We start from the raw sequence: 23,782 nt of genomic DNA, 5'->3' as shown, positions 1-23,782 counted from the left end.
ATAAAATTAATTAGGTAAAATAAAATATATTTAACAAAATAAAATAAAATAAAAAGTTGAATAAATAAATAAATAAATAAATAAATAAAAATTACAAAAAGTGAAATTAAATTAAGGAAATAAATTAAGTAAAATAAAGAAATGTAAATATATATATATATATATATATATATATATATATATATATATATATATATATATATATATATATATATATATATAATATAAAAATATATTAATAAAATAAAAATGTTAATTTAGACATATTAGCAGTGGATGAAATAAATAAATTATATATATATAAATAAAATAAAAATGTTAATTTAGATAGATAGATAGATAGATAGATAGATAGATAGATAGATAGATAGATAGATAGATAGATAGATAGATAGATAGATAGATAGATAGATAAAATAAAAGCATAATAAATTATAAATATAAAACTAATAAATACATTTATATATGAAAAAATATAAATAAAATATATTTTATATATATGAAGTTTCCACTTCAGTTTCTAAGACACACGTATCAGACCACATGGGGCCCAAACGGAGCAATGGATGATTCACAAGACATTCTGGAAAGGACCGGCCTGCTGGTACCACAGACACAATAAAACATGTATTCCAGCACAGCTTGGTCTCAGAACAAAACCCTCAACATTTCTGCTCACAGGAGCCTCGGGTCTTAGTCTGTTTAAACAGAACCAGATCGCTGTGACGCGTATTAAGTTTCCTGCTCTTTTCTTCCGGGGATGGGCTTATGTTCTTTAGTTAAAAAAAACAGTACAAACAACCAGTCAGAAGTTGATTCAACAGTGACACCACAGAAACTCATTCAGAGCCGCCAGGATCAGCGTCACACACATTCACAGAGACAAACCCAGATGATGCTGTTCTTTACTTTTAACCTCAGAACAAACACAAGGTTTGTGTGCAAAGGGTTAATAAAACACCAGTACAACATGAACAGATGACATATACTGCATACGTTGAAATATACTGTATGAAAATAAATTTGCCTGAAAAACTATTACAATTTGTTGAAATTGTTTGATAACTAAATCAAAGAAGTCCCAATACATTTTCACAAAACATGTTTGGGCACTAAACCTCACCCAAACATTTTCTCAAAAACAAGATTATTGTTCTTTAAATTACTTACGCTCTGAGTGAAATTTGATTATTTATCCCGTGTCTTCCCTATGATATTTTGCCCAGATTTAGTGGACACTGTAACATGAGCTCAAAGTAATCAGAAATGCACTACAAGCCGCCTGTGGCCACTAGACACAAAAAGCAGCATCGTGTGTGTGTGAGTGTGTGTGTGAAGTGAACACATTACAGGACATCATTCATCTCCTCTGACCTAATGAGGGTGAAACCCCTTCACATCAAAACCACACATGAATGAGCGCTGATGGAGCATCTTTAATCAACCGGGCGACTAGAAGCCAACCAGGACTGATCCAGTGATCTCCAGACAGATGTAAGGAACACACACACACACACACACGCTCCTGTAATAAAGCTCCAGTCACCTACCCCCGCTCTGAACACATGCATATTTATTCTGTAATTACAGGTTAGCTTGGAGGCGTCTAGAGTCAGAAACTCATTATTCTAGACTACAGACCGGACTGTCACGTATCTGCATCTTCCAGCCAACACCCACAAAACCAAAAACACCTTACAACTGCCCGTCTGTCTGTTAAACCAACCAGCAACCACAATAACCTACTAACCACTTCAAAACTACTCAGAACACCTTAGAAACTGCCTAGACACCAATAACCACAACCACTGTCTGCCTGTTTACCAAGCAACCTTTCACAATAATCTACTGACCAAGATTATTATCGTTAATTCTAACAAAATCTATTAAAAATATCTGGTTTATTTAAATAAAGCTGCAATAAAATAAAACAAATATTAGAGGAAAATCTTAAATTAGAAATGTTGCCTTGAAATAAGCTTCAGATGAAGACGGAAAATTACTAACCGAAAATAAATCATAAATAAAACTGAAACTAAAAGAAAAAAAAAAAAAAACTATATATTAATATTTAAAAAAAAAAAATTCAAGCTAATTCACAATATTATTAAAACTGTACTAGTGTATAAATAATACTAAAACAAAACTGCTACTAACCACCTCCCAATCACTCATAAGTAATGCCCAAGGAAACGGTTTCATTACCTTAGTAACTGCTTGGCAACCAATTAGAATACATAAACAACACCATATGAAACATTCACCTAGCAACCATAGAAAACACCTTAACAACCACCTGGCAACTACCCAAACATAAAATTTAAATAAATCTGAAAAAATAATATGTTATTATTATTATTATTATTATATTACTTTTCCATTCATTCACAAAATGAAAGTATAATTTTGTCATGCCTATAAAGCATATTAAACTCAATCCGAGAGCAAGAGAGAGACTGAATATCTAAAACTTAAATCAAACTAATTAGAACAGTCGCCTTGGCAACTACCTAAAATAAATTACACTAAAATTACAAACTGAATTTTTTTTTAAATAAAACAAATTAAAAACAAACCAATTGCTAGAAATTACACTAAAACTAAAATTATACAAATAAAAATTTGTTCAAAAATAAAAGTAATATTTTTTAAATAAATAATTGATTAATTAAAATAATTAATAAATTATTAACTATAAAAAAAATACTATACTAGTATATAAATCACATATATAGGACCTGGAAAACACTTCAAATACCTTAGCATTTGAACCCTTAAAAGGTTAGTTCACCCAAAAATGAAAATGAGGCTACGGTTTTAAAAGCTAGAGTAAAGTGATTATTACGTTTTAAATATGAATATTTTTATTATAAAAGCGCATTGATTCACTACAGAAGGCCTTTGATCATACCCAGGAGCCGTTTAAGATACTTTTTAGTATGGATGGGCAATTTTTATAGGGAAGTCCCGATCAGGTTTTTTTTGCTCTCGAGTCCAAGTCATTTGATTTTGAGTATCTACCGATACGGAGTCCTGATCCGATACTTCTATAATACATAAAAAAGAATAAAGAAGAGCGAAAAAACAATTCCAGGATGTTCAATAAATTACATTTTGAAATATATTAAAATAGAAAACAACTATTTTAAATAGACTATTACAAATATTTCAAATTTTTACTGTTTTGCTGTACTTTGGATCAAATAAATGCAGGCTTGGTGAACAGAAGAGACTTCTTTAAACAACATTAACAAGCTTACTGTTCAAAAACTTCTGACTGGTAGGATAGGCAACTTTAATTTTTCTCAAATTTCTAGCTTTTAAATTAGCTTAGAAATCTATAACTGCTGGACGATAACAAATAATAATGATTTGTTTATATACTACACACACTGTTTATCACATAATAAGGCAAAATATTTTCTATACTGTATTAAATGCTATGTCAATCAGCACTGCATTGTTCATATACTTTATCACCTGCTGGAGATGACTAGAAAAACCATATATTGTCGTAATCGTATATTAATGTCTTCGTGTTTCAAAAAGTTTCTGTTTTTCTGTGAAAACAACTTTTAATACAGCAATAGCTGGATGCTTTTGTCCATATTAGGAATTTCCTGATATGACTTTCTGCGTGAGAGCGCCCTCTGGCATCGAGTATAAATGAAACACACACTGCAGGAGTGTTTAGCACTCCGTGATGTTAATCTCGCCTTATTCTGGGTCCAAATAAAACACCAGATCATGCGCAGACTATCCTGTCTCTTTGCGTTTAAATCTATATTTATTCACACTTTTATTATATATATATCCGAGTCCGATCGAGTCTGAAACCACATGATCGGGCCCGATTTCCAATCATGTGATCGGATCTGGACATCCCTAGCTTTTTATTTAACTTCTTTTGGACTGAAGCAATGCAACACCTGCTGATTGTAATGATAGAGTTTGACAGATCAAAGACAATTTTTTATATAACTCAGACTGGATTCGTTTGAAAGATCTGTGTGTGAGAAGATACACCTAGGGTAACTCGGGCTTAGAGTAAAACGCGGCCTAATTAACATTTTTGGGTGAACTTACCCTTTAACATTGACCTATTTAAGTAAACACTCACAGATTTTGTATGTTCGGGACGGGGTGCGATGGTTGGTGGAGGCGTGGCTTCATCCTCATCATCATCCTCGGAGACCGTGGCCACGGCAGGGGTCTCGGAAACGGTCTTGGAGTTCTGCGGAGCATGAAACAAGCCGAGCAGGAAGTGAGGCTGACCGACTGACATCACAACATGAGTGCAAAACAAAGCCAATGCCGACATGCCAACCACAAGAGCAGCGCTGACCACATTCAACCCCAGCGGGCCTCACCAGATGACCCAATACACCACAACTAAAACATTACTCCCCATCTTGCTTTGCATCTAACCTGATTCAGTCTTAGCTACGGATATGGCAAAGCTCAGCAGGAGAACTGGATGAAAAAGATGCTGATTCACAGTGCAGAGAGAGAGAGCGAGAGGCAGAGAGAGAGAGAGAGCGAGAGAGAGAGAGAGAGAGAGAGAGAGAGAGAAAGACAGAGATGAACGCATTGGCACAGCCTCGAATGGCTGGCATCAGTTCTGTCCTTCTGTTGAGTGGGCAGCTCTTATTGGACTCTGTCACCTTGTTGTTCACTGCAACCCCCACCCCGTCCATTTTTGCTCTCGGTTCCCTTCTCTTCCCCCCAGAAAACTTCCTCCCATCCTATCCTCTGTCATTCTTTCACGTGAGCAGAGAGAACCTGTATCCACATTCCCCCCCTGACCTCAAACACTTGCGTGTCACAGATAAACATGGAAAACACAGTCGGACGTCACAATAACTCACCACTGCATTGGAAGAGCTGTAATTATCGGCACCTTTGTCTGAAATTAAAAACAAAAGAATGAGAAATGGACTATAGAAATAAACAACAGACAACACATCACTGATCAACTGCTGATTTATAATGGATTAGGTGGCTGGTATAAACCCATTGGGTTAATTTATTGACATAGAACAAATTTTTTTACGTGATAGTTTTATTCTTACATGTACTATAATAAAACGTATTACTAGGCCTGAGATTCTTCACGTCACTGAATAAATACATAGATGTGCAATAAACAACTGTATTTCTAAACAATCTGGTGGTAAGGTTTTTGTAAGGTGTGTTTTTGTAAGGTATATAATGATATTATATATATTAATACATATATACACACACACATAAGATATAATATCTAAAATTACATTTTACAAATGTACACACACACACATAATATATACACACAATATAAAATAATTGAATGGTATGTATATTTATATGAATATAAAATCATATTCTTTTATATTTATACTATAAGTATACAATAAATATATTGAATTTTTATTTTATACATATATATGCATTTTTCTTTTTAGATATTTATATATTTTATTACCAATATTTTTTCTTTTTATTTTACAAATGCATACATTCACACACACACACACACACACACACACACACACACACATATATATATATATATATATATATATATATATATATATATATATATATATATATATATAACTGTATGATACATAATTACAATTATGTAAGATGTTATGGACATCTACACTGCTACAGCTGTAATATGTATGAAGTGTGCATCACACCTGTAAAACTCATGTATTTCTGACTGTTGTTTGTTTCTTTAGAGTCATAGAATTTAAGCACATCCAAAACGGCTTGAGGATTCTTCTTCTGCTCAAGTTTAGTAATGTTGGACGTCTGGAGCAACCGAGCCCACTGCTCAGGCATGCCCTAAATAGAGAGCCACAAACACAAGCACAGTTTAAACCTCGGTAATCAGCCTATGCTAGTGACAATGAAAACATGCGCATGCCAAAAGCAATGGTAAACCTGACAGACAGATAAATATGGTCACATTGTGATCAGTATGAGTGGTGAAAACACACTCCTGGTTTTCTGCCCACCAACGTCAGTTTAAGGTTCTGACCCACTAGCTCTCATTAACACTCATTACACACACAGAACTCAAATCAGTGTCATACGGAGGAAACGTACGGCAGATTTAAGGGTCAGGAAAAGACCACAGCTCATTTAATATCTTATCAAATATAATAAACCAGATGTAAATAGGAGACAGTTCTGGACCTGGAGGTTAATCCTGCGAGTCTGAACTGCTGGAGGTTAATTTTCTATATTTGGGTTGCTGATGTCAAATTAACATCTTCAGACATTTTTCTTTCCATTTCTCCTTTTTCATAATGCTTTCATTAGCACTTTCTCTTTAGAATCAAGTCAGTTCGTTTATTTTACAGGTTAAGTCCAGAGTAAAAGTGCTATTTAACAAGTTCTCAATGAATTTTAATCATACATTTTTTCATAAAAGTAGTCAAAAGCCAATATTTTGTTCCCTGTGGTTGGATACAAATCTTAATCAGACTTACGGTAAACTCTCCAGTGACGGCGTCAAAGCCAACATGGATGGTGTGCTCAAAGTCCGACGGCAGAGAGATCTCCGGACGCTCTTTCTTCTTACTGGCTGAAGACGAGGATGGGGTGGAGACACAGTGGAGTGTAAGAAGAGAATAAGAGTTAAGGGATGTTTAAATGTAAATGATTCCAATCACCAACTGTAAACATTTATCACATTTTTCATTTAGTCTCTTTCTTAGACACATACAGTATAGAATAGCAGGAAACTAAAGTGTAAATTTTTTTTAATTATATTTTATATAATGAATTAAAGTTTGAGTTTGAAAAAGGTTTTCAGTTTTAACTAGTTTTAAAGCTTGAAGTTTGACAGCCATCAGTTCATCAGAAAAACAGAGACAGACAGATCATTATAGCATGTATGTTTCAACATGTTGTTAATGTTTCTTGTTTAATGTTTTAGCCTTTTTCTAACATTTTAACATATTTCTAGCATCTGTTAACATGATTTAACACATTGCAAGCATGTTTTAACATTACATTTATATTTACAGTAGCATACGCTTTTATCCAAAGCGACTTACAATCGAATAAAAAGATGCAATCAAACCAACAAAAAGAGCAATATGTACTGTAAGTGCTGCAACAGGTCCTGGCTAGTCTTACGCAGTACACATAGAAATAAAAAGAAAACAAGTAGATAGAATAGAAATAGGATAGAGAACGCTAGTGTTAGAGAGTTAAGTTTTTATAATAAATAAAAGATGGAATAGAAATAGAATAGAGAATGCTAGTGTTAGAGGGTTAAGTTTTTTTTAATAAATAAAGAGAATAGAAATAGAATAGAGAATGCTAGTGTTAGAGGGTTAAGTTTTTATAATAAATAAAAGATGGAATAGAAATAGACTAGAGATTGCTAGTGTTAGAGGGTTAAGTTTTTTTTAATAAATAAAGAGAATAGAAATAGAATAGAGAATGCTAGTGTTAGAGGGTTAAGTTTTTATAATAAATAAAAGAGAATAGAAATAGAATAGAGAACGCTAGTGTTAGAGGGTTAAGTTTTTTTAATAAATAAAAGAGAATAGAAATAGAATAGAGAACGCTAGTGTTAGAGGGTTAAGTTTTTATAATAAATAAAAGATAGAATAGAAATAGAATAGAGAACGCTAGTGTTAGAGAGTACATTTTTATAATAAATAAAAGAGAATAGAAATAAAATAGAGAACGCTAGTGTTAGAGGGTTACGTTTTTATAATAAATAAAAGATAGAATAGAAATAGAATAGAGAATGCTAGTGTTAGAGAGTACATTTTTATAATAAATAAAAGAGAATAGAAATAGACTAGAAAACGTTAGTGTTAGAGAGTTAATTTTTTATAATAAAAGAGAATAAAAATAGACTAGAAAATGTTAGTGTTAGAGGGTTCATTTTTTATTTAAAAAAATAAAAGAATAGAAATAAAAAAAGAGAACGTTAGTGTTAGAGGGTTAAGTTTTTATAATAAATAAAATTAAACAAGTAGATGGAATAGAAATAGAATAGAAAATTCTGGTCTTAAAGGGTTGTTTTTTATAATAAAAGATCAAATAGAAACAGAATAGAGAACACTAGTGTTAGAGAGTTAAGTTTTTATAATCAATAAGAGTAAACAAGTAGACGGAATAGAAATAGAATAGAAAATGCTAGCATTAAAGGGTTAAGTTTTTTATAATAAAAGATAGAATAGAAACAGAATAGAGAACACTAGTGTTAGAGAGTTAAGTTTTTATAATCAATAAAAGAATACAAGTAGATAGAATAGATAGAATAGAGAAAGCTAGTGTCAGAGAGTAGTTTTTAAGGAATATAGCACTAGTTTTATACAATATACTAGCTTTCTGCAGTTTTAATCACACACGTTTTTTTGGATTTAATAATGACATTATTACAATATATACACAGTCATGCATCTATTGTGCTGTTTTCCAGTTCCTGTGTCACTCATGTGTGCAGATGCTGCTAATGCCTGAAAACGTCCCTATCTGCTGTGTGCTGAAGCCAGGCAGGGTCTTTAATATACTAATGATGTGCTAACGGCCTGGTAATTAACAATAAACAGGCCTTGCAGAAAGACGAGCCGCTCTGAATGCAGGAGTGAGACGGACTCTTAACACGGAGACACGTGTGGATGCACAGGTGTTTGGAGACGAGTGTTATACAATGAGAAAGTGTGAGAATCTGCTGCTACAAATGAAGGAGAATATCAACCTCAAAGTCAAAAGGTTTACAGTCATAAAGTAAGATGCTTGTGTTTATTGTGAGCTTTGACCCTGATTGATTCGCTCTAGAAATCCTGTTCTTGCTGGATTGTTTTTAAGTCCTCTTTTTAAAAATAGTATTTTTTTTTAATGAGTTTTCACTCACTCTTGTCTCCTCCTCCGGTGAGTATGGATCGGATGAAGCCTTCTTTTCTCCTCTTGTCCTCTGGGTTGGGCGGCAGGGGTTTGGAGCCATGATTCAGTGGGCCTGAGTCTTTACCGGACGAGCCAATCATGGTGCTGGTGTTTCTCATGGGTGGAGCTGGCGGCTTGTCTTCTACTTCCCCATTGTCTGACATCTTCAGCTGTGGGCGTGGCTAAATCTGAAACACACAACCAATCAGAGCTAGTGAGTCAGAGAAAAGGGAGGGGCTAAAGTAAATCAACCGAAGGGGTTGCTGGAATGAAACTGAGAGCATGATTAGATTTAGCAAATTACCACCAATCTTCTTTTAATAGTACTTAGATTAAACTAGGACACAGCAGAAAAAAAACACTAAGCCAGGAAGAAAACATCATCTGTTTCAGAGCAATATATTTCTATGTATTTTTTCATTTAAAGCATGCATTTTAATGCATACTTCTATTTATCAAGGGCACATTAAAATGATCAAAAATCACAGTAAAGACATTTCCATTTCAAATAAATGCCGTTCTTTTAAACTTTCTGTTCATCAAAGAATACCGAAAAATAAAATGTATGAAGGTTTGCACAAAAATATGAAGCAGCCCAACAACATTGTTTTTTATCATACCAACCATAAGCTTTAGAGGTTTATTCAAATCACCAACCCTAATTTGAGCAATAACAATATAATTATTTCCTTATTAAACCTCACAAACTGAAGCATAACTGAATGTTCATGAGTTTTCTTTTCTGAAAGGTGCAGACAGCCCAAAAACAGCTCTGTCTTTGCATGATTCAGCGCAGCGGCTCTGACATCAGTCCTGACACCTCGACTCAATAAACCAGGATTATGTAATACTGGAGAGACTGGATTATTTTTGGGCTGTGCTCAGTAAATATGAAATGCTACTTGGAAGCTGACATGTTCTGCGGTGTGGCATGCTGTTCTCCATTTAAAACTACTTTACACAAGGTTTTGCTCAAATCGTTTTTTTAACGTCTGACATTAATGACCACACAGAGACTACATGGAATATTTGTGCTTTTAAAAACTAATTTAACTTGACCAAAAAAAAAATGTAGCTCAAATTAACTAGAAGGGGAAGAACAGATACTAGTTGCAAGACCTAAGATGCACTTTTCCTAAAACAATTGTATAATTATAATAATAATAATAAAACTCATATTATTATTATTATTATTATTATTTCACCTCTACTCTGAAATATTTGTGCTTTTAAAAATTTATTTGCCACAATATCAGTTTTAAATGAACAAGAAAGTTAATAAAAAAGTAAAAAAAAAACAAAAAAAAAAAACAGTTGTAGTACATATAAGATACACTTTTCCTAAAACATTCATATAAATAATAATAATAATGAATACAAATTATTATTATAGTTTTATTATTTTCTGCATTTCATTTCACTACTAATTTCACGTCATATATATATATATATATATATATATATTATACCTGGCATTGTATCCTATGACAATTTTTGACTTATGACAGATTGCTCTGGATAAAAGCCTCTGCTAAATGAATAAACATAAATGTGAGTTCTACCCTAAAATCTTTAGACCATTAATAAAAAAAGATTCATGGTCAAATTATGTGAATCTATGCACACAATCCAAACAAGAAACGGAGATAACAGCATCCTGACAAATACAAGCACTGCCCAGCCTTGACACTGACAAAACTAACACAGTCCTTATCTTTACATACAACACTGTCAGCTCTAGTAGAAGTATGACAGCAATTAAATGAAATGAACATCTATTTTACACAACATTTCTTCAAAATGGCCAAATCTCAGTCCATCACTAACCTCGAGTGACCATATCGACCATTCACACGGACATACGAATATTAAACACACGTCTGCTGGTAATCTGTAATAAAACTTCACCTCACCAAATCCTGTCCAGCATACTGACAAACACTCAATCCCAGCAGTATTCCAGAAAGAACAGCACCTTTAGATCCCGTCAGACACTGAGCGAGCGTGTGTGTGTGTGTGTGTGTGTGTGTGTGTGTGTGTGTGCTGGTTTTAAGAGGCTGTGGCCTCCCTGATGTGATGTCACAGGTGAACAGGAAAGACTATGAGTTTGATCTGTGACTGACTGGACATGAATGGTGTAACATGATAGCTTAGACTGAGAAACACACACACACACACACACACACACACACAGATAATGCAAACAGTATTAAAGTGTAAAGACACTTCAGCCATGAGCAAACAGACATCAGAGAGGCAGCAGGGCAAACATGAATACAACATGAGTGTGTTACAGACACAGTAACACTAAACACATGCACACACAGCTGGTGACTGGGTCTGTTGTGTGAAACCCTTCTCTATCATTTCCTTCCACTTCTACTGGTTTACAATGAGCTAATGATATTTTATATCGCTTAACCCTAAATTTAAACCTCACGCAAACCTTTTTGCAGTTTTATATTCTCCTGAAATCATTATTTATATGTTTATCAAGTCGTTTTTCTCTCTTTTGACTGCTCACTCAGTGTAACTGATTTCAGGTTTAACTATCCTTAGTCCTCACAATAGGCAAAACCTGACCCACACACACACACACACACACACACACACACACGCCCATGCAGACTCACATTTCAGACAGTGCTGTCACATTTAGCAGAGGTCTGTCATCACTGTGGTCTCTTTTATCAGACACACACACACACACACACCCCTTAGTTAAACTAAATACAGAGTCGAGGTGTTAAAGTTCATCTGCTGATAAACGTGTCTACAAAAATATATGACTGAAAACACATGCACAGATCTATTAAAAAAAATGAAAACAGATACATAAAATAATTAATTGATAAATAAAAATATTAATAATGCATACAAAATATTAATACAATTAAATGTAAAAATTACAAAATTCGATAACTAATTACATAAAAAAATAAATAGATAAATGGGCAAATCAAAAAACAAAAATACTAAGAATAAATAGATAAATAATAATAGATCATTTAAAATGAATAAATGGATAAATTAATATTTAAATAAAAATAGATAAAAAGAGGACAAAAAAAAGCTAAAGAGATGGATGGTAAATAAAGAATTAAATAAATATATGAATTAATCATTTTTGGGAAATGAAGAAATTTTTTATTTTTGAAGAAATAAAAAATGTATTATTAATTATATAATAAATTAACACCTAAATAAAATTAGACAAATTAGAAAAAATTTCACATATGAGATAAACAGTTAACTAATAAGAATAAATATATGAAAATAAATTAAATGTAATAAAAAAAATAGATAACTAAATACATAAAAAATAGAAAGATAAATGGGTAAATAAAAAACAAAAAACAAAAACAAAGAATAAATAGATAAATAATAATAGTAAATAATCAAATAAATGAATAAATATTTAAATATAAATAGATGAAAAAGAACAAATAAATACAGATAAACAAATGGATGGATGATAAATAAAAAAATAATAATAATTACATTTATTAATTCATTCATTTATGGGAGAGAAAGAGCAATTGGACCAAAAAAGAAAAAAAAAAAGATATATATATATATATATAGGTAGAAAAAAAAATAAAGAACGAGAATATAGTGATTTGACCACACACCCTAAACGCAGCTAAAGAAAATTACAAATGAAAAAAGTACAAAATAATTGTGAAATAGTTTAAAATAAGGAAGAAAGCCACAGTGATTTAAAGCAATTATCAGAAACAAAGTTGCCATTGTGAGCCACACTGCAAGATGTAAAGTCACAATTACTTCATTTAAAATCACCACACACAAGTACACAAGTGTTTTAGAGACAAAGACCAGTGAATCGGCAAGAATGAGGAAGTGAGTAAGTCCCTGGGACTTTGGTCTGGTCTCTGGTAATTAAATTGACCTCAGCACACACACACACACACACACACACACACACACACACACACACACACAAGCATCTAACAAACCTCAGGTGCCTTTCATTCAAGTAAACAAAGGGCTTAATTCAACAAAGTTCCCCTTCACTGTCTAAAAGAGCAAATGCAAAAGCCAGAACCAAGTTCTGAGACCTGAAAACCACCAAACATACACAATAAGAAGAAGTGCTGTAGTTCTAGGATGTACCTGTGTCTCAGTGCTCTGTTTGTCAGGTCATCCACACTTAACTGACATGATGAACACCTGACGACTGTCCTGTGTGACGTACTGGCGAGACATCAGTCATTATTGTCAGTCACTGATCCTGACAGGGTTTCTCTGCTTCATCCTCACCTGATATATTCAGATGACTTCCCTTCAAACACTCAGCATCAGCACAAATACTCCTTACTCATGTCTACAGGCCAACTGGAGCTTCAGTGAGCAGTTCTGATTTCAAAAAAAGTTATAATTAATTCTAACTCCCATTAATTTCAATTGCAATAATGTCTGGACACAGGTTAAATGATGCTGATGCACAAAACCCACCTGCTTAACCTTTTTAAAACATCTTTTATTTTTGTGCTGACAAAAATAAATGGAAAAGACTTTACATAATTCTGACTTTTTTTCTTTTCAAAAATTCAAAGTCAGAATAGCAAAATATAAAATAAAAAGATATATAAAAAGATAAGTAACAATTATAATTATGCAATAGGAAACTGAGAATTATGACTTTTTCTTGCAAATCTGAGTTTCTCTCTCAAAATTTTGACTTTATATCACAATTATGAGTTTATATCTGTTAACTTCTCAAAATTGCTAAAAAAAAAAAAGTAAATTGTAAGATAAACGCAGAAAAAAATTGCAGATATATGATTCTCTTCTTTACATAAAACAAATGGCAGGTTTATACCAAATTATTAAAAATAGATTGTATTAATTGAAATACATCTAAAATAAAAAATTAGATTAAAATCTATTAAAATATACACAAATTAAAGATATACAGAAATATATTTTAAAAAATTAAAGGACATAAAATGACAAATCTAAACTGAAATTCAAATGAAAACAAAATTTACAAATAAAAGGGAACTCATAGTAAATTCATAACTCATAAATAAATTCTACAGTTCAATTAAGGTTTATTTGTATAGTGCTTTTTACGATACAAACTACATAAAATTACGTTTCTACAATATTTTGTAGTAGCTTATCAGTGGTGACTGCGGAAAAATCCATTAAGGACGTTATCAAACAGACGATGAACACTATTAACAGCAATTATTATGATTCAATCAAACTTATAGCAAGATTTGGTAGTTCTGTATGTTGTTTTAGGGTTAGCATCATCTCTGAGATCCTCTGAGGGTCAGCATCATCTCTTCTCAGGTGTTCTGGATCCAGACTGGAGCTTGTTTAAATCGCGTGACAAAACAAAGAAACAAACAGAGACATCATTAGCATAGCTGCTGTTCCAACCAAGTTAAATTAATTATTTTAACCCAAGCTAAAGAATAATAGCGCGCATTTGATCAGATACAACTGCAGTCCAAAATTATGAGATTCCTTATTCGAATGCTTGGCAAAAGAGATGTGTTTTTAATCTAGATTTAAACAGAGAGTGTGTCTGAACCCCGAACATTATCAGGAAGGCTATTCCAGAGTTTGGGAGCCAAATGCGAAAAAAACTCTACCTCCTTTAGTGGACTTTGCTATCCAAAGAACTACCAAAAGTCAAGCGTTTTGTGACCTTAGGGAGCGAGATGGATTGTAACGTGGTAGAAGGCTAGTTATGCAGGAGCTAAACCATTAAGGGCCTTATAGGTAAGTAATGAAATGTTGTAACTGATACGGAACTTAATAGAGGTCATGAATGCATGAACTAGGTTTTCTGTGCATCCGTCTAGTTGCAAATCTACAAGATTCTGTGTACTGTTTTTTGGTCCAATAATTAATATCTCTGTCTTATCCGAATTTAATAGGAGAAGATTATTGGTCATTCAATCTTTTACATTTTTAACACACTCTGTTAGCTTAGATAATTTAGAAGTTTCATCTGGTCTCGTTGAGATACATAGTTGAGTATCATCAGCATAACAGTGGAAACTAATCTTGTATTTTCTAATAATATTACCAAGGATATATGTACAATATATGACAACATGTATATTGAAAATAGCAGAGGACCTAGGACAGATCCTTGTGGCACTCCATATTTTACTGGTGATAAATGAGATGACTACCCATTTAAATAAACAAAGTGGTAGCGATCGGACAAGTAGGATCTAAACCATCTTAAAGCCTGTCCTTGAATACCTGTATAGTTTTGTAATTGACGGGGAAGTCGTGGCCTAATGGTTAGAGAGTCGGACTCCCAATCGAAAGGTTGTGAGTTCGAGTCCCGGGCCGGCAGGAATTGTGGGTGGGGGGAGTGCATGTACAGTTCTCTCTCCACCTTCAATACCACGACTTAGGTGCCCTTGAGCAAGGCATCGAACCCCCAACTGCTCATAACCGCAGCATAAATGGCTGCCCACTGCTCCGGGTGTGTGCTCACAGTGTGTGTGTGTGCATTTCGGATGGGTTAAATGCCGAGCACAAATTCTGAGTATGGGTCACTTCACTTTTTAATCGATCTATGAGTATGCCATGATCTACGTTGTCGAATGCAGCACTAAGATCAAGTACAGTGCTACATAAATAATACTAAAAGAGCATGCAGATCTGAGGTGTGGTTTTCTTAGCTCATGTGAGATCACACAGAACAGAGCATCATTCATCGGGACAAGAATATCGCTCGTCTCTCTGGAGGTGGGATAGTGCTAGGACTGACAGAAGCACAGCCGCTGCTATGAATGTAGGAGTTGTGAATTTCTGGATTCGCCTTGTCAGGCATGTCGACATTAAGCATGTAAAAAGAGTTTTCTCTTCTCGATAGACTCTAGAAACACAGAAGATATAGGCAGGATTTCTGATTACTCCTGGTTCAAGCTAATTAAATGCTACTGTTGTGACATTCATTCGAATCATCTGACGGGTTTGGGAAATGTTTCCTGACGTAGTTTCCCCGACATGCGGGTTAATTAGCCTCCAGCTGCGTGAAACGACCTGCAACGCAAGGCCAGAAACAGCTTTTCATTACCTCCGTAAAGCACGCATGTGGTTTAATCTCATGCTCAAGCTGGTGTCGAGAAAATCATACCAAACAGAGACGTGTGAGAGTGTGTGTTATAGACACAAAATGTCTGATCCTGAGACATTTACACTGAAAACATCTTAAAACATCCACAACTCAGTAATGCATGTAAGAGACCCAAAATCTCACAATGAGTACATTTTGTTTATGACAAAAAAAAGAGCAACAATATTCATTTTTGTTAGCATGTCTAAGACTATAAACATTATTGCTTCTGTTGTTAATCTCTTTTTAACAGGAATATCAGTGATATTTTAAAGAATTAAGTATTTATTAATATTCTGAATTAGATTTATATATATATATATATTTTTTTTTTTGTTTTTTTACTTTAGCTATTTAGATTTTTTGCTTTTTTAATTTTTATTACACTAAAAAATATCTAGAAACAATTTTAACTCAGAAATTGTTAGTAAATTTCACAAATTATTACAGAAAACAGCAAGTAACACATTGAACTAAATGGGAAACTTTGAAGCAAAAAGCGTGAAATTGTATTTTCTTGTAAAATATACTCTAATAATCTTTGTTCGTTTTTTTTATTTAAAAGCTACATTTCTATTTATTTTTAATTAATTAATTTTATTTCCATTTAAGTAATTTTAGTATTTAAATTTTTTATTCATTTTTATTTTATTTTACGTTATCTTATTTTTCAATTACTGAAACAATTTTAGTTTTATAATTTTAGTTGAAAAAAACGTAGTCTCACACAAACAAATTAGGCATGAAGTGGAATAGTGAAATACTTTGATAGACTGACGTGGTAAAAAAAAAAGTTGTCTGTCAGACCAGAATAAAACTGCTCGAAATATTCAAATGTATTCGTAGTTTGTAACTAGAATTCCTGTCTGTACAAAAACATTAAAGTACATTTCACATACATTATTCATAAAATAAAGTTACTAAATACCTCAAACCAAACTCGTGACATCCATCTTGCACACTTTTTCAAATCCTGTAACTAATTCTTCCTCAGAAATACTAAATACATCAACCCAATCTGTATCTTGTGCATGATACAGTAATATTTGTGTCCAATTTGCATTTATTATTTTAACCAATATGAAAGGTGCCACCTGTCTCTCTCTCATCTGATGCATGCGCTCACAATCATCCTTCTGCTGCACCTCAGAGAAACTCATCTGAACATCTGTCTGTCGTCCATACACTCAGCTCTGACACATCGATGGGCTCACGGAAATGACAGATCTGTTTCATAACAAGACCGCTGAGATCCGGCTGCATCAGAGTCTCTCGAAGAACCATTCCTTAACTCTAGACGGAGAGAGACATTCACGGTGGCCTTTTTAAGACAACATAAAATCATTTTTTGCTTTCCTAATAAATGTTCCCTGTCTTATTCTGCACGATTCATCACTAAATGTTATTGGAAGGAAAACAAAAATGTTTGTTTTCACAGTCTTTCATTAAAATGCTGAGGAGTGTGGGTGGAATTTAAAGGCATAGTTCACCCAAAAATAAATATTTGCTGAACATTTACTCATCATCAGGCCATCCAAGATGTAGATGAGTTTGTTTCTTCATCAGATTTGGAGAAATGTATCATTGCATCACTTGAACCTCTGCAGTAAATGGGTGCCATCAGAATGAGAGTCCAAACAGTTGATAAAAACATCACAATATTCCACAAGCAATCCACAGCACTCCAGTCCAGCAGTTAGTGTCTTGTGAAGACAAAAGCTATGTGTTTGTTAGAAATAAATCCATCAAAATGTTTTAAATTCAAACCATCACTTTTGGTCAAAATGTCATAGTCCATAATCCATAATAATGCTTCCTTCAGTGAAAAAGTCCATCTTCTGTTATCCTCTCCCATCAAAATTCACCCACATGTTTTTTGGCTTGTAAGCAGTGTTGGATCTGTGCAGATTCTTCTACTGATTCAGACAAGATTACTTTTTTACTGGAGGAAGATTTATTATGGATAGAGGACTCAGCCTTGATGTCTTCAGAAGACATTAACTGATGGACGGGAGTGCTGTGGATTATTGTGATGTTTTTATCAGCTGTTTGGACTCTCATTCTGACGGCACCCATTCACTGCAGAGCATCCATTGATGAGGAAGTGATGCAATGCTACATTTTTCCAAATCTGATGAAGGAACAAACTCATCTACAATTTATATGACCTGAAGGTGAGGACATTTTCAGTAATTTTCGTTATTGGGTGAACCATTTCTTTAAAATTCTGCATGCAATGAAACCCTCACAGATAAAAGCAATATTTGGTTTTCACTCATAAATGAATGCATCATAAATGATAATTCATGCTGACTTTAAAGGCAAATGGCACTAGAGGAAATGCACTAAGTCCAAATCCAAAACCAACGAACCCAAAGTTACACATTAAACCAAACTACACTGAAAAAAATGTATGTTGAAATGTACTCTTAGAAAAAATGTAGATTTTTCTAAGAGTACATTTTATTAAAAAAATTATATTTCAGTTTTTCTACTTCAAAGGTTTACATAAAATTCAATGTGTTTCTTGCCTTTGTAACTGTTTGAGAAATTTACCAGCAATTTCTAAAAAAGAAACACCAATTTCTTTTCTCAGTGTCGCGGATCGGCTGAGGCTTCAATCGAAGCATATGACATGCAACTCAAAGATTCAACTATGTGATATTGGACCAGTTTAATATTTATAGCTTTCTGAAAATGGTCATGCACAGAATATTTCAGATGGCCTTTCATACTTTGGGTTCAGTGGCTTCAAACCTCTAGCAGTCTGTTGTTCCCTGGAGATCCAGCTTTAAAAACACGCTCGCCCCCGACAGGACATGACACTTCACATATCCCCAGGAGGACGCGCGCTCTCAAAGGGTTAAACTGGGTAGCAGGCCGTCCTGTCATCTTCAACATGCACACACACACACACAAAATGCACACACACATCCCCTCCAGACAACATAATTACAAATTCTGAAATTCAAAGACGAATGATGTGAGAACGAGTAACTTGTGTGTGTGTGTGTGTGTGTGTGTGTGTGTGTGTGTGTGTGTGTGTGTGCGCGCACAGCCAGACATCTATTAAAACCATGAGAGACGATCATAATAGTGCCGGCGCTCGTTGGAGCTTCTTCATGTACATGCTAATGACCTACACAGGGTGGGTGCCAGCAGACATCTTTAAGAGTATTTTTTATCATATATTAAAAAAAGCACAGCGCTCCAGATTCCAAATATGCTGAATTATTCCCAAGACATGCAGAAATAATGAACTCACAGATGTGAGGCTCACAAATTTGCATAATCTGCAATATTAAAAAAAGAAACAAGAGTAAGAATTTATTTTTATTTTTTTTTTAAATGGTAAATTATTGTAGAATGCAATCAATGCATATAACATGCAACTCAAAGCTTAAAGTGTGTGATATTGGAACAGTATCTATTAACAGTTGAAAACTTCATGGAATCATGCCATCACCTATGGAATATATTTTGCATAATAGATTACTCACAAATTTGCATAATCTGTAATATATATATATATATATAAGATAAACAATAGGGGATTTGAAATAATATATTTTTGTAAATTTGTAAAATATTTACATTTATTTAAAATATATAATTTATTGAAAAAATATTTGAAATAATTTGGAAAACCATTTAAATAAATTGCTACCTACATTAATTTGCATAACAGATAATCACAATGAATCCATGAAAAAAAAAGGATTTACACACTTTCTTTCATTCATAAGTTTACAATGTGGTTGCTAATAATGGGTTTTCTCTTCAAGAATCAATATTTATGTCAGTTTCTCAGTTATCCTATATATGTAGTGGACAAACCTGTCCTAAGGGAGTTAAATGTGTCTTTGGAGATGTCTGGGGATGTGCACAATTGCAAAACAACTTCTCTTTTTGCTATTATAACAAAAACTAATTGTAGGGGTTAGGTTAGTGTTCACAAAACAAAGCTAGTTAAGTGTGTGTGTGTGTGTGTGTGTGTGTGTGTGTGTGTGTGTGTGTGTGTGTGGTGGAATACAGAGATCATCCAATACCTGGAGTCGTGATGCTGCCGAGGCCTGAGCCCAAATACAGCAGATGGTCCTGAAGAAGCACTGCCAGTTTACATATAAATCAACAGAGAGAAAGAGAGAGGGAATTAAACAATGACCCACAACACTCAAATCTGAGCACGAGTCCATCAGTGACCATCAGTGACCGCAGCGATTCTCAAACTCCCCATTATCAGACTGCTTCAAATTGGCTTAGCTCTCGGATTAGTCTTGGACTGCTGGATTAGTGTTGGATAAACTTGAGCATAACATGAAATAAACACAGACCATCCTCTAGTTTTCTGCTGCTGGTGACCATGGAAACACCTCAAGGAGGATGGAGGGAGACTTCATCCATCATGACTGGATCACAGACTCTCAGTGTTTATTGTCCACAGGCTTCTGTTTTCATATAAAATGAATTATAAATACTACAAACTTAGCCTAACAGAAAACTTTCTGCATTTTTATACAACAAGAATGAAGTTTAGACTAAGTAGGTACAGTGCAGGTACAGGGAAGTCGTGGCCTAATGGTTAGAGAGTCGGACTCCCAATCGAAAGGTTGTGAGTTCGAGTCCCGGGCCGGCAGGAATTGTGGGTGGGGGGAGTGCATGTACAGTTCTCTCTCCACCCTCAATAGTACGACTTAGGTGCCCTTGAGCAAGGCATTGAACCCCCAACTGCTCCCCGGGCGCCGCAGCATAAATGGCTGCCCACTGCTCCGGGTGTGTGCTCACAGTGTGTGTGTGTGTTCACTGCTGTGTGTGTGTGTGTGTGTGTGTGTGTTCACTGCTGTGTGTGTACACTTTGGATGGGTTAAATGCAGAGCACGAATTCTGAGTATGGGTCACCATACTTGGCTGAATGTCACTTTCACTTTCACTTCACTTCACTTTATACACACATAAATAAAATACAGTCTGGACCAGTGGTTCTCAGCTGGTTTTGCTTTTTAGGCCCAGATTGGACATTAAGGGGAGACCAAAGAAAATACCAAAATTGTTTATCTTAAGAACATTCCTAAAATCAACAATTAATTGCATGATGGCACAATCTAGTGAAAATCTAAGTGTTTTCCAATAAATATTGCAGTTGCCATATTATATATATATATATATATATATATATATATATATATATATATACATATTAGTTTTTTTTCAGGTTTTGATTTGTTGTTTCTAGGGCTGCACAACTTGAAAAAAAAACACTTTTTGATTATATATCAATATAATAATAAACATAATAATACTAAAATTGTTGTTATTATTATTATTAATAATAATTATAATATTTTTAACCAAAATAGGAAATATTACTTTATTATATTATGATAAAATGTAATATTAATATTACTTATTATCATTAATATTACATTATAAGTATTTAAGAAAAATACAAAAATGATATAATTTTTTTTAACGTACAACATTAAATTATCATCAAGTTTTTGTTTAGTTTTTTCCAGAAAACCACATGGAGGCTTTAAAGCTTCTCTTTCGTTGACAGTCAAACAGCCGGTTAATGAGTGCTTCTCACAAGTTTTATACAATGGTTGGCTCATGTGTTCCCAAATCCATGATTTGTTAATCGCACTAAGCCAAATCACAATTTCAGTTTTAATTCGAATTAATCGGTTTGGTTTCTAAACATTTTTGGCTGACATCCACACGCCTTCAAACTACATTTGCATTTGCTTCCCCGGCGGATGCATTTAAACCATTACAAAAAAACAACAACACAGGAAACAGGAAGTACACACTTCAGGGGAGCCATAAAAGTTCAATTTATATCCCATCATCCCTCGGACGCTGGGAGGGGCGGCAGGCCTCAAACACACCCGCATAATCTATGAGACGCGTCGCAGCGTGCATCGCTCTCTGAAAGGCATTATTGATGAGAGCCCCAGTGAAATGTTAGTTTAAGGACGTCTTGCTTGCAGAGCCTTCTGGGAAATGAGAAAGAGAGACAATAGCATCTATTTTTTTGAGGATGGGAGGGTCTCTACGGAACCCTAAAGACGAGGGGGAAGGGATTATATCCAGGTTCACTGCATGCAATGCAGATTCTGGAAGTTGACTAACAGGACGGCCTGTAAGAAACTCTAAAGACAGTGTCTTGCAGGTCGATTTCATTGATCTGCTGCTGGCCGGCGGTTCTCCTTCAGCAGGAAGATGGGCTCTGGATCTCAGATCAATACCGTGACTCATGGGTAATTCTTGCTTGTCGGACTGCAGCGAGACTCTGTCGGTGTTCAACCATACGATCTCTCTCTATGACGAAGCATGTGAAAACTGAGCCAGTTGAGTTGTGTTTAAATGCATGGAGTAGAAATCTGAGATTTGCTTTAAGGGCAGCCTCTGAGGGAACATTATATACATTTTTTGCTGTATTTGCTAAGACATTTAAGAATCTGACAATTAGCAAAATCTCAAAGTTGTCCCAAAACTTCTTTACCCGTTTTTTTCTCTTATTTTCCCAGTTTTAGGGCACTAAATGTAAAATAGAGTGTACTATGCTAATGGTGTATAGAATAGGGAAAATAACTCCGTAATTGCAGTTTGCCACATAAAAATCATTGTCAGCTTATGAGTGTCAGACAAAAAATAATAATAAAAAAATACCAGGTCATATCTAATATATAGAGAGAGAAATTAATACTTTTATTCAGCAAGGATACAGTAAATTGTTCAAAGGCGAAAGAAAAGATTTCTATTTCAAATAAATGTTGTTCTTTACAACTTTCTATTCATCAAAGAATCCTGAAATATAAAATTGTATCACAGTTTCTGCACAAATATGAAGCAGCAAAACTTCAAAAACAGAAATGTTTCTTAAGCAGCAAATCAGTATATTAGAAAGATTTCTGAAGATCATGTGACACTGAAGACTGGAGGAATGATGCTGAAAATACAGCTGCGCATCACAGAAATAAATTATATTTTATGACATATTAACAATGAAAACAGTTATTTTAAATTGTAATAATATTTCACTGTTTTACTGTACTTTTGATCAAATAAATGCAGCCTTGGTGAGCAGAAGAAACTTCTTATCAAACCTCAAACAGTAGAGTATCTCTACTGTACACTGCATATTCCTATAAATCTCCCCTAAATCTATATATAAATAAATAATCACTAGCGATAAAATAAATATATAATATAAAAATAATTAATCAGTACTGATATGACATATATTTATTTTGCTTTTAGAAATAAATACAATTGCTGCTGACATGCCTTATACAATACAATACACCTTATGCTTTAATAGTTAAATAAATAAATCACTATTGATTTAACATAACTATTTTTGTCTTTGTAAATAAATAAATACTGATGTCCCATATTGCTTTTAAAAATAAATTAATCAAATCACATCAATGCTACTGAATAACAATATAAATAAAAAATATATAATTAATTGAAAACATAAATAATAACTTCTGATACACTGTATACTTGTTTTGCTTTTATGCACAAATAAATACACACTGATTTCTATTGTTTTATACGGAGCTAATGATATTTCTTATCCCCTAACCCTAATTCGAACTCATGCACAAACATTTTTGCATTTTAAGATTATCAGTAAGGCATTATTGTGTGCATTTATAAAGGCATTTTCTCATAGGAGGCGTTAGCTGCTCACTACTACGCAGGTGATTTCAGGTTTTACTGTTCTTGTGCAGGAAATATTTAGTCCTCTTCATGTAC

The 23,782-nt window shown here is 33.8% G+C and overlaps 1 protein-coding gene across 3 annotated transcripts in view; it reads right to left on the bottom strand.

Annotated features, from left to right (window-relative positions):
* LOC132156379 (serine/threonine-protein kinase PAK 1-like) overlaps positions 1–23,782 on the bottom strand; it is a 51,181-nt gene that overhangs the window by 11,407 nt on the left and 15,992 nt on the right. For 2 of the 3 annotated variants that reach the window (XM_059565365.1, XM_059565366.1), the window contains exons 2-6: positions 8,873–9,089; positions 6,483–6,577; positions 5,685–5,832; positions 4,869–4,906; positions 4,121–4,234 (exon numbers count right to left, since the gene is read on the bottom strand). In XM_059565365.1, coding sequence (XP_059421348.1) covers positions 4,121–4,234; positions 4,869–4,906; positions 5,685–5,832; positions 6,483–6,577; positions 8,873–9,065 — 588 coding nt within the window. In that variant the 5' untranslated portion in view covers positions 9,066–9,089. Of the gene's footprint in view, positions 1–4,120; positions 4,235–4,868; positions 4,907–5,684; positions 5,833–6,482; positions 6,578–8,872; positions 9,090–10,814; positions 10,931–23,782 lie in introns of those variants that run through there. The other variant, XM_059565367.1, reaches the window with a different exon arrangement.

This window comes from Carassius carassius, chromosome 13, assembly GCF_963082965.1.
Source record: "Carassius carassius chromosome 13, fCarCar2.1, whole genome shotgun sequence".
Taxonomy (NCBI): Eukaryota; Metazoa; Chordata; class Actinopteri; order Cypriniformes; family Cyprinidae; genus Carassius; species Carassius carassius.
The sequence above is the reverse complement of the archived record's forward strand: the minus strand, read 5'-3'. Positions and strand labels throughout refer to the sequence as shown.